The sequence below is a fragment of the Pongo abelii genome, chromosome 2 (genome assembly GCF_028885655.2).
Source record: "Pongo abelii isolate AG06213 chromosome 2, NHGRI_mPonAbe1-v2.0_pri, whole genome shotgun sequence".
NCBI lineage: Eukaryota > Metazoa > Chordata > Mammalia > Primates > Hominidae > Pongo > Pongo abelii.
In genome coordinates, this window is record NC_085928.1 from 196299305 (window position 1) to 196311489 (window position 12185).

Consider the following 12185-nt stretch of genomic DNA (forward strand, 5'->3'; position numbering starts at 1 on the left):
AGCAGAGTGAAACCAGAAGCCAGACCTCCTGACTCCTAGTCCAGTGCTCCTGCTACTATATCTGTCACAGGGTCCAGAGCTGGCATAGTGCTCCCTGACACTCCCTCCCAGTATCCCACGTTCAGCCGGCAAAGACATACAACGATGTGCCACACTCTCAAGGTGATATCCAGGTTATACAAAAGTTCTTTAAAAGCACAGCCCAGGAAGAGAGTAGCTGCTTAGTAAATGCATGATGAGAGACTAACTAGGGAGTGGCTAGGGGTCATGCCCAAACCAGATGACAAACCACTATGAGGCATGCTGGCAATTCTCTGAGACCTGGACTAACATCCCAGGCACACTCATGGTTCAGGCCAAAGGAACTCTGTTTTCCCTCAGCAGCTTTTATGCAGGAATTAGCTGGGCAATTTGCTCCTGCTGCAACACGATTAAAGAGAGTGTGTTAATCCTTACACAGACCAAGAAGAGAGGAGAACTAGATGGAGAGCTTAGCAGGCATCCGGCACTTTCATTCTCAAGACAGCAGTGTGGGGAAGAACTGTTACTGTCATTCTGGGGATAAAACAAATTTTGACAACATAAATAACTTGCTGAAGATCATAAAGCATGTGGCAGAGCTGGGCTTTGTGCTCAGGTGTCTGGGTCCAGGCTCACAGTGCCACCAAGCCACCTGCCTCTTTTGCTCTTCTGGGTTTTGTACACTCTCTAGCTGTCTGCCACCACTCTATTCTCCAGAGAATCAGTTGGTACTGATGGGCAAGCCCATGTTCATCACGGCCAGATGTAGCTCTGCCACTTTGCAAAGTTTTATTCCCATCCTACCTTTGCTAACAATCTGCCCCTTCCCACACCTAACTCATTTCTCATTGAGACATTTTAGCAGCAGTAAGCCATCAAACTCAAGAGAAATTAAACCCTTCTTGTTTCCCTAACCCCGTGCCATGACATTACACCTACTAGAAGTCAGCTGCACTGTGTGAGAGAATGAAATCAGAGTGACAGAGCTCCCCGGGACCCATCAGTGCCTGGCATTACAAAAAGTGGGGGCCAGCCCTGACAGAGGCGAGGGCGGCTGCGTGCTCATAGCAGCCAAGGGACTCTCTGCTTCTGAAAGCTCCTGTGGCCTCTGCAGTCGCGGTGGCCCTGACCAAACTGTTCCTCTCCCACTCGTCAGCCCCAGGGCAGACAAGCTGATTAGCAGCCCCCGCCAGGCTTTGTTCCCGTGTTTTTGGAGCTGGGGGTGGGGGGTGTGGGGCAGTGAGTTCTTTGCTGGCTCTGCTATCTTCTCTGCATGGTTTCTCCTCAGGAATGTTCTTTGAAATGGTGCATTCTCAATCTCGCCCCTGTTCTGGCAACCTTTTTCCTGCTTCATTCTCTCTGCAACTGGTGCATTTTATCCAAAGCCCCTTTTAGGTGAACCTTGAGGGCACAGGCTCTGTTGATTCATTTTCAGTGTCCAACAGAGAAGGTGTTGACTCAGTTTTGTTCAATGGATGACAACGTGAATAAGAAAGTGGCCAGTCTCTCCCTAAGTGAATCCTGCAGATCAGTCACTTTTCTGTGGTTAGTCTTCATAAAAGGACTCAGGAGCAGGGAAAAGGGAATTGAGTTAAAAACATTCTGGGGAAAGGGGATGGAAGAGGGTTAATAATAGGTACAAATTTTTAAGTGCTTGTAGAGTGTTAGCCACTTTGCAAAGATTCTCTCATTTAATTCACTCATCCACAAACTTCGAGGCTTTTTTTGTTATGTACAGTTTATAGATGAGGAAAGTGAGGCTCAAAGCTATGAAATATTATTCAAGACCGCTTGTTGATGGCAGAGGTAGAAGTCTAACTTAAGACCATGTAATTCCAGTGTCATGGCTTTCAAACCTGACTCTGCCAGTAGGAAGTAAGTCCTGGAGGGCAGGAACTGTGCTTCTATATTTTTATGCCTTCTACAGTGCCCAGTACAGTGCATAGAAGCCCAAGAAATGTTAGATTCATTGAAATTGAAAGTAGGGGGAGTTCTTGCATTCATTTTTTCAGTCCACAAATATTTATTGAATGCCTGCTATAAGCCAGATACTTTTCCAGGCACTGAAGACACAGCAGTGAACAAAAATATGCTAGTGGGAGAGATAGACAATTAATTAAGTAAATTATATAGTGTGACAGGTGGTGAGAAGTACTTAGGAGGAAAATAATGCAGAGCAGGGGGATAGGAAATGTCAGAAAAAGGGCTTCAAGTTTTAGATGAAGAAGGTGATGATCACTGAGAAGGTGACTTGAGTATAGACTGGAAGGTGGTAAGATAATGGACAATGTGATGTGCTGAGGAGGAATATTATAAGAAACTAATAGCAAGCACAACGGTGCTGAGGTTACGGTGACACTGGCTTGTTTGATAGCATCAAGAAGGCTAATATGCTGAAAAGGAATGAAGATGGGGAGAGTAGCAAGAGATGAGGTCAGAGAGCTGGGGGAGGTGCAGATTGTAATGACCTTCATGTTTACTCTGAGTAGGGATTGGGGGAACCATGGGAGATTGTGGAGTAGAGCAGTGACAAGCTCTCACATAAGTTTTAACAGATTGCTCAGGATGTTTGTGAAGAATAGACTGAAGCAGCAAGGGCAGAAGCAGGGAGATGAGTTAGGAGACTCTTGCAATAATCTGGGCAAAATATGGTGATGACTCAGGTCGGGATGCTGGCAGTGCATGAGGCGAGATGTGTCTATATTTTGGATATATTTTGAAGGTAGATCTAACAGAATTTGCCAATGAATTGGATGTGGGATGTGAGAGGACAAAAGTTGATGATGACTGCATAGTTTCAGGTTGAATAACTTGAAGGGTAGAGTTGTCATTTACTGAAATGGGGAAGACTGCTGGAAAAACAGGCTTTATAGGGGAAGATTAAGGACACATCAGTTTAGTTCATGTTAAGTTTGAGATGCCCATTTGATTTTTAAGTGTAAATATCAAGTAGAGGGATAAGAAGAAATCAGGAGATTGTAGCATCTTAAAACCAAGTGAAGAAAATGGAGGATGACTTGACCAACCATGTCCAGTGTTGTTGAGCAAAATTGCTATTGGATTTAGCCATAGGGAGGCCCTTGGCTATCTTGACTAGTGGTTTGAGTGGAGGAGTGAAGGTTACAGACTGATGCAAGGCATTTCAAGAAAGTAGGAAAAAGAGAATTTGGAGGCAATGAGTATAGACAAGTATTTTGTACAGTTTTGCTGTAAAACACAAGAGGGAAATGAGGTGGTACCTAGAGGAGGAAGTGGAGTAGGAAAATGTTTTTTAATATAGAAGAAATAACAGGATGTTTACATGTTGATGGAAAAATAAAATATACAGAAGAAAGTTGATATGAAGGAGACAGAGGTAGAGATATAGAGAGAAAAGGAGGGAGGAGGAGGGAGGGAAAGAGGGAGTCTGGGGAAGATGTGTTGCGGAAGCAATGCCTGACAGTAGGCCAAAAGAGGATGGGGTTGAGTACACACGTAGGGGAGTTGGACGTAGATAGGAGCATGGAGAGGTCATCTCTGGTTATAGAAGAAAAGGTACAGATAGGTGGGCCTATGGGGTGAGGGAGCTTGTGAAAGATCTGTTCTGTTTGTTCTATTTCCTCAGTGAAGCAGAAAACTCAGTTGTTAACTGAAGATGAGGAGAGGAGGGGTGAGAGATGAGCAGAGGAGTAGTAGTGGTAGTCTTCTAGGACAGTGGAACGAGTGTATGGGCTTGGGAAACATATAATGCCAGGTAGCACAAATGGCTCACTTGAGACTTAGGAGGAAGCATGCTGAGGAGCAAGTTCTTCAAGGCAAGCAGAGTCTCCAAGAGGGAAACAAATTATGGAAAAGCTAAAACACAGGGGTTTTTAAAGGCTTAAAATGGAAATGTTCTTACCTCCTGTGGGTCATATTGTTTGAGGCTCCCACCCTTATTAAATTCAGTCAAGACATCTTTTATCTTCTTGGAGGAATCTGAAGAGACACAATTCACATGTGAAACACTGGCAAATAGCTAATGGAAACTGGGCCAAGTAAATTCTCCCTGTGTAACCATGTTTATGTTGGAGCTGCCCCTCAGTCCCAGAAAATCTGGAGAAATGTTACCCTCTTCTACCCTTTGTCCTCTCACTTCTTTTCCATCTGATTTCCCCTTTGCATCTAAATTATCTTTCTGAAACACAAATCTGATCAGATCACATCCCTACTCAAAACCATTCAAGGGCTTTCTGTTCCCCCAGGATAAAGCTTACCATTCTTAGCTCAGAAGATAACCCCTTAACTTGGAATACCAGCCCTTGGTGATTTTATCTACCCTATTCCTCATTTCCCTATTTACTCTATGTTTCAGCCATATCAAGTTACATTTCCAGACATCCCTGAACATATTGTGCACTCTCTCATGGTGTTTCTTCTCTGTCTTGCAAATTTCACTTATTCTTCAATATCCAGCTCAAATGTCAACTCCTTTGTAAAGTCTTCCTTTGCACCAGTCAGAGTTAAGCATTCCCTTCATTGGCTCCCACGTGACTTGTACACAACTATGTAATAGTGCTTGTCATATAGTGTTATAATTATTTATTAACTTGCCTATCTTGCTCATCTCCTGCTTCAGCTTTACCTTGAGAGCTGTTAACTGGCTGGTGAGTCTTTGTCTATCATACTAAGGTCTGACGTGTAACTAGAGCTCAGAAAAGCAATATGTAGATGAGTATATAAACATCTGAGTGAAAATTTCAAAACATTAAAAATTCATTAAGTATGTAGGATGGGTGGGCATTAAACCCCATAAGGCTCTGTCCTTGGTGCTGAAACACTGTTGTACACTACGGCAAGATAGTTTCTTCTACTTCTGGAATCTTGACAACTCTGTCCCCCCCCCCCCTCCCTTTTTTTTTTACCTGATTTTTATTTTTTATCTTGATGGATAAAATTGAGCTACTCATTCTGACACATAAAACATAACCTCAATTATGTCTCATAATTAGCGTGGTTGATTTTATGTTCCCATGGTATTTCTCACATATTTCTGACAACCAGAAGATTTTCCTCTGAAAGTTGAGGCCTCCACCCCCCGCCATGATTTCCCCTTAATGTTCCCTCTATGTCGCATTTACATTGGAAGGGGATAAAGAAAGACTCAGATAATTCATGAAACATGGTGTTTTCAAAAATGCTGCTTTCCATAGGAAATCATTCAGAAGCAACTGGAGGCAAGACTGGCTGCTTCTTTTTGGAATTTTATAAAGGAATTGGAAATCCAGAAAAGAGACTCAATAATTGTTATTAAAAACACATTATGAGTGCATCTTGTGTAGCTATCAGCACTCTAGACATCAAAGCAAACCAGGGTTTCTCTGACCTTGGCTCTCCCTCTCTTCCAATATTGTGGGTAATTAAGAGCTTTCCAAGCTCCATTATTGTTGCTATTTAAACATCTGAGCCAAAGAACGATGTTATTAAAAGCTCACACAGTGATTTTTGTTGCCCAGGCTCTTTGTACAGAGGGTTAGTGTCTCTTAAGCCTAGGTAAAGTAGACATTTCGTGGGCTGGGCTGTTCTCCATGGCTTTGCTGACTTGGATTCAATCAAGCAGAAGTTCTAATCATTTCAGGATTGAGACATATTGAAATACAACAGGAAGATGCTTCTGTTGCCTAAAAATGGAAATTTCTTTCTGAAATTCAAAACAGATGTTGAAAAACTAATAGCTCAGTAAGAGCCAGGCAGCAGATGCTGTCAATTTGGGCTGCTTCCATTCAATTCAGAAAACACTATGGAGGGTAAGATGCGGCAAGATACTGTTAATGGACTAGTGGGAAAGATGATCTAAATAACTGTGATACTAATAGCTGTCCCTTACTGGAGACCTTCATCTGCATAGTCTCATAAACTCTCCTCTACTAATCCATGCAAGTATTTTCTTCAGTTTACAGATGAAGAAGCTGAAATTCAGAAAAATTAATTCGACTTGCTCAAGAGCCAGGGTTGTAATTCAGGTCTAGTCTGGCTCAAAAGTATATGGTCTTTTCCCTTGAGCATTATTCACTATAGCTTCCGAAACATTTGTTAACATAAAGAAAGGCGTAATTAAGGGTGACACAATGATATGAAGTTCTATGAAAACACCAAGTGGGGAAGAAGGAAAATTAAGATGAAAGTAGGGTAGGGGTGGGAACTGAGGCTGCCCTATAAAGGAGGTAGCATTTGAGCTGAGGCATAAATAATTGGGTAAGGTTTATAAAGGCAGATATGAAGTGGAAAGGGTATTCTCGGAAGAGACCAAGGGAGCAATGGTGCAGAGATGGGCACCATAAAACGTTTAGGATAAGTTAGAACCAGAGAGTCATTTGTGGCTGGATTTGTGGGGGGTCTTGAATGTAGAGTTAAGAACATTGATTTGAAATGGTTAAAGATTTTTCTGAGTGGTGAAATAATAGAACCAGCTCTCTGTTTTCTAAAGACCACTCTGGAAACAGGATGAAAGAGAAGTTAGAATAAGACCAGAGCTCAGTTAACATCACACATGTATGTTATTCCACAAGCAGCTTAATTATTTAGGAAAACAAATCCTACATTTTAGAATCTATTTTAATGGGAGGTTGTTAGCTCAGCCAAAATGGCTAAATAAAAAAAAATAAAAATTTGAGAACATGAATACCCCTGGTGTGACTTCTGCAAGAAGAGTGTACAGTTAGCATTTTGATTGAGAACCAATGGAGTAATTTCAATTGAATATATGATATTTTGATGTTCTCATCTCATTTTGGATATTCCACCATTCACTCTAGCAGAATTCCTTTGATTCTAAAGGGCTGCTGCTCTATTTTAAAAATCCTGCTTTATATTTAAATGTGTGATATATATACACACATAAATTCATCATATGTTCGCATAAAATAAACAGAGGTTTTAAAAAGAAAAAATAGAAAAGACATTTATTTTAAGATATCTGATTAATAGCCTGAAATTAAATGGAAAAAAAAAACACGGCCGGGCGCGGTGGCTCACGCCTGCAATCCCAGCACTTTGGGAGGCCAAGGCGGGCGGATCATGAGGTCAGGAGTTCAAGACCAGCCTGGCTAACATGGTGACACCCCATCTCTACTAAAAATACAAAAATTAGCCGGGCGTGGTGGCACGTGCTTGTAATCCCAGCTACTTGGGGGTACTGAGGCAGGGGAATCGCTTGAACCCAGGAGGCGGAGGTTGCAGTGAGCCGAGACCGCGCCACTGCACTCCAGCCTGGCAACAGAACGAGACTCCGTCTCAAAAAAAAAACCAAAAAACAAAAAACAAAACCACAACAAGAATCCAGGAGGTTTCTAACTAGCTTTCCGTGAGGTGGATTACTCATCACACATTTACTTCAATTTGCTTTATGGGCTTTCATAGGATTATAGCATCAATACCCTTTAAAAAAGGGAATCAACCTAATTCTCAAATATGGGACACATTACTTTCTCCTTGGATGTCCTTATATACTTTATAACAGTTTTCTTCTTAATAGATTTCTGGGTTGGGTTTCTTTTTCCATGAGGAGTAAGTAGGTATTATGCATGACTAATCTGCTTCAGTGACAGCTGCTTTATTCTGTTTCACCTTAAGACAGAAAAGAACACTGAGGGAATAGCATCCCTTGGTCTTATTTTAGGTGTCATCTGTGGGTCCAATAGTATAACCTCACAGAAAATTCCTTTGTCAAAGCCTTTACCGTAATACCAGCACTAGATTCAGAGGACACCTTGTTCCATTTCTGACTGTACAGAATAGGGCCATTTCCACAGCTCTTTGTAACAATTCCCATTTTATGGAGTGCTTATTATATGCTAGATGCTGTCCTAGTCACCTTATATATTTTATTTAAATCCCCACAACTACCCTCTAATGTAATAATTATCCTTATTTTAGAGAAGAAACCGAGGCTTATGGAATTTAGGTGATTCTTTCAAGGAGACTCAGCTCGTAAGTCACACTTTTTAAACATTTCTAAATCATGGGCCACGTTTATTAGATTCACTGGATACTTGAACACTGGCAAGTTAGAAGCCAGGACTCTTCCTCTATGAAAGTGGCTCTCAAACCCGCCTGCATGTTGAAATCACCTGGGGAACTCTATACACACTGTAACCCAGGTCTTACCCCAGATGAATTAAGTCAGCATCTCTTGAGGAACCCAGGTCACAATATAATTTAAAAGCTTCCTGGAATTCAGATGTACAGTCAAGGTTGAGGACTGCCATTCTAGGACATGATTTTATTGTTGTAAATGAACACTGTCTTAAAAAGCCCCTGAACTTGAATACTTATTGCCAAGGGAAAAAAAGCTTATAACTGCTAAATTTAAAATTGCTGTGCTTGGCAGACATTATCCATTGTTTAAGTGGACAACAACAAAGAGCTCTACCCAACAGGTCAACTTGTTCAGCTGCTTGGCAAGGTAGGAGTATGTTTTGCATTAACCCAGACTGTCAGGACTATCCACATGCAGTTCTACCCTAAATCGGGTGTTCAGAAAGTTTTTCTCTTTGATCAAGGTTACCAGTGCCCTAAGAAGTTTTCAGTCCAAAATTGTCTGCTATACTTTATGTGCCAAGAACTCTGGGACCTAAACCAAGCACTGTTCCTAGTGTTTGAGCAAATTCAAAGCCTTTTAAAGGGAGAAATTTGGCCCTACACACAGACACCTTTGTTGCCTTGTTGGTGTGGGACAGGGGTGCGTTCCATTTGAACAATCAGACAAATCAGAGACTTCAGTGTTTACAGCAGAATATTAGTTGTGCTGCCAGGACTAGACCCCAAAGTTTATAGTCTGTTGTCTAGTTAAGAACACAGAGTATTTGAGCATTAGACCATTAAACTGTTAAACTCTGAAAAAACTATAAATCAACATTTTCAAAAGTGAATCTGAAAATCCATATATGAGAGTGGAATTCTAAGGTACATGATAACTCTTCATTCCTCAAAGTTCTCTATGAGCTTCTCAAACTGTAATGTGCGTATGAGTCACATTGGGACCTGGTAAAAATGCAGATTCTGTAGGACTGGGCCACAGCCTGAGATTCTACATTCTGAATAAGATCCTAAGTGACACCAATTTTGCAGGTTCATGGACCTCACTTGATACGCAGGCTCTAAGCAATGTCCCTGTGGATCTGGGGCTGACTGCTGAGGCTTGCCTGTCACAACCCGGAAAAGACCACGATGCCGAGGACAAAGGAACATATTCCATGGAGTAGAAAGACCGTAAGTGCTGGGCAGGGGGAGTCACTGAGACGAGGGAAAGGGAAAGTTGGCTCATGAGCAAAAAAATAAAATCTAGATTTTCCTTCTTCCAATGAAGGCTGGGATGTAAGAATACATTTTCTAATTACTCTAGGAAGTTATACAGTGAGATGCACAAAAACAAGAGCAGAGTTTTGTGAGGGTCCTGAAAAATGTCAAAACAGAAGGGCCAGGGCCAGGAGCACTGCATCAAAAGGCCCACCTCTTCAGCCAGCTGGAGTCAGGCCTCAGAGCAGCACGTGGGAAGCACAGGGGAGAAGCCCAGCTTCATAAGCACGGATGTACTTGCTACACACATATTCTCCCATCTAAACTTTGTTTCTGTTCACTGTTCATCCCCAGCATGCAGCCCATTGCCTGGCAAAAAAATAGATATTCAAGAAAGATCTATTGAATAAATGAAGGCTAGCAAAGGGATTGAGGTGGTCACACTTGTCCCACATGTCCTATGTTCTCAGGGGTATGGAAAGAAAAGGTAGACTAGTGGTTATCAACCTTGGCTGCTTATTGAAATCACTTGCGGGGCTTTAAAAAATACTGATGCCCAGGCCCCATGCCTACAAACTGTGGTTAAATGATCTGGGAGGTGTGGGCAGAACATTGGAAGTATTCCAAGCCTTCCATGTGATTTGAACATGAGCCGAGGCTGAGGACCACCGACCTGTGGAGGTGATGGCTCTGACACAGATGTTACATATGAAATAATAAGAAAAGACTTTATATAGAAGCAGAGGGAATTGGGGTCAATAGCAATAAAACATTTTTTAAGACACAATTTTTTTTTCATAAATGATCTGAATGACTGGTATGACTTATTTGTGTAAGTAAAATTTGTATTGCTAGAACATTTTCTCACCTTTTCTCCAAATAATTTGGCTTCATCAGTCATATTTCAAGTGAAGGTGGAGGAATGGATCAGACAGCTTGGACCATCTTGCAATTAAAATTGTGGTCCCTGGACCAGCAGCATCAGCATCACCTGGGAGCTTGTTAGAAAAGCAGATTCTCAGCAGTACCCCAGACCTACTGATTCACAGTCTGCATTTCAACAGCTCTCCAGGAGATTCATGTGTACATTAAATATTGAGAGCTATTGTTCCATAGAAATTCCTCCCTGTCCATAGATTCTGTGACTCCTGGTGGGCAGAGTCCTACTCATCGTTAAAAGAAAAAAAGGTCTGTGGTGCTGAAACACATGTAGGTGAGAAATAGTTATGGCTATCCTTCCAAGATAGAAGCAACTAGATATGACCCTTCATGGGCCCAGGACTTCATGAGCATTTGATCAAGTCTCACTCTACTGGCCAGCATAAATAGCAAGGTTTTAGTGACATTTACTTAGAGCCTTCTATGGTTCTACATATCAGCCCTAAATATGTTCTCTGACTCTGACAGTTTTGTATTTTGAACTGTACCTACATCTTAAAGTCAGAAACTTTGTCATAATCTGATTCGAATGAAATATATTTCCTAATAGCACAATTTACTGATTGATTCTCTTTAATTACATCTTAAAATTTTGCTGTAATGTAATTTAATTGACATATACATATCTGCACACACACACACACACACACACACACACACACACATTAATGTATGTTTGAAGGTTGAGCTCCAGTGGGTACTTTTTGTTTAATTTGTTGTTGCTGAATTGAAGCAAATGAGTTTGTATTAGAATTGAGGGACTTTTGGTTCTAATTTCTATTTTACCATCGACCTTCTTTCTGTATGACCTTGGGAAAGTCACTGAGCTCTTCTGGACGTAGTAGTCTCAGTTTTAAAATGTGTAAAGCTTGGCATTGATATGGTTAAGATTTTTCCCAACTTTAAAAATTCTGGCTGAGTGCAGTGGCTCACGCCTGTTGTCCCAGCACTCTGGGAGGTCGAGGTGGGTGGATCACCTGAGGTCAGGAGTTCGAGACCAGCCTGGCCAACATGGTGAAATCTTGTCTCTACTAAAAATACAAAAATTAGCTGGGCGTGGTGGCGGGAGCCTATAATCCCAGCTACTTGGGAGGCTGAGGCAGGAGAAATGCTTGAACCTGGGAGGCGGAGGTTGCAGTGAGCTGAGATCACACCACTGCACTCCAGGCTAGGTGACAGAGTGAGACTCCGTCTCAAAAAAAAAAAAAAAAAAAAAAAAAAAAGTTCTACACAGTCCAAGCAACTGCTGGCTGATGTAGGAAATGTTTGGTTTAATTTCTTAGAGAATTAAAAGTTTAATGGATGCTTCATCAGTTGTTTTTCCTTTTTTCTCTTTCTGAATAAATGAATAGTTTCTGTCCTTGATGCATCATGGAACTTTTAAGGAATTAACAAAAAATTGAAGAAAAAATGACCATCCCCCAATGGCCACCAGCAATTCTTGTTAGGAAGAGGGTCAGTAGGAGGCATCCCCACATGCACACACCCTCTGCAGTAGAAATCTATTTAAATATAGAAACCAAGTATTGGAAGAGCTAATGAAGGTCATTTAATCAACCAGATGACTAAAGCTGTTATCTCCCCTATAGTGTCTCAACTAACTCTCTGCCCAGACAGTTCCAGGGAAAGGAAACCCAGTCACTTTTAAGTCAATTCGATTCCATCTTGGACAGATTTGACCACTAGTAATTAATGTATTCCACACTTTAAAGACTTCCTATAACTTCCTCCCATTAGTCCTAGGGCTACCTCTTGAAGCCATTCAAAATTAACTTCACACCTCTTCCCACAACAGTACTGAGCTATTTTAATACAACAAGCTCTTCTTCACCTTTCCCTTCCCTTCTCCAACAAATATGCACAGTGTCTTCATTTCTCCATAATGTGGCTGTGAGGCCCCTCACCAACTCTCAAACAAGTTCCAGGTTGTCCATGTCCATCGTAAACCACAGTGACCATAAATAAATTCA

At 41.5% G+C, this 12185-nt stretch overlaps 1 protein-coding gene across 2 annotated transcripts in view; it reads right to left on the bottom strand.

The window, feature by feature from the left end:
* Nucleotides 1–12185, bottom strand: part of DGKG (diacylglycerol kinase gamma) — a 213117-nt gene that overhangs the window by 155063 nt on the left and 45869 nt on the right. For both annotated transcript variants that reach the window (XM_063722379.1, XM_024245332.3), the window contains exon 3: nucleotides 3902–3978. In XM_063722379.1, the coding sequence (XP_063578449.1) occupies nucleotides 3902–3978 (77 nt within the window). The remainder of the gene's footprint in view (nucleotides 1–3901; nucleotides 3979–12185) is intronic.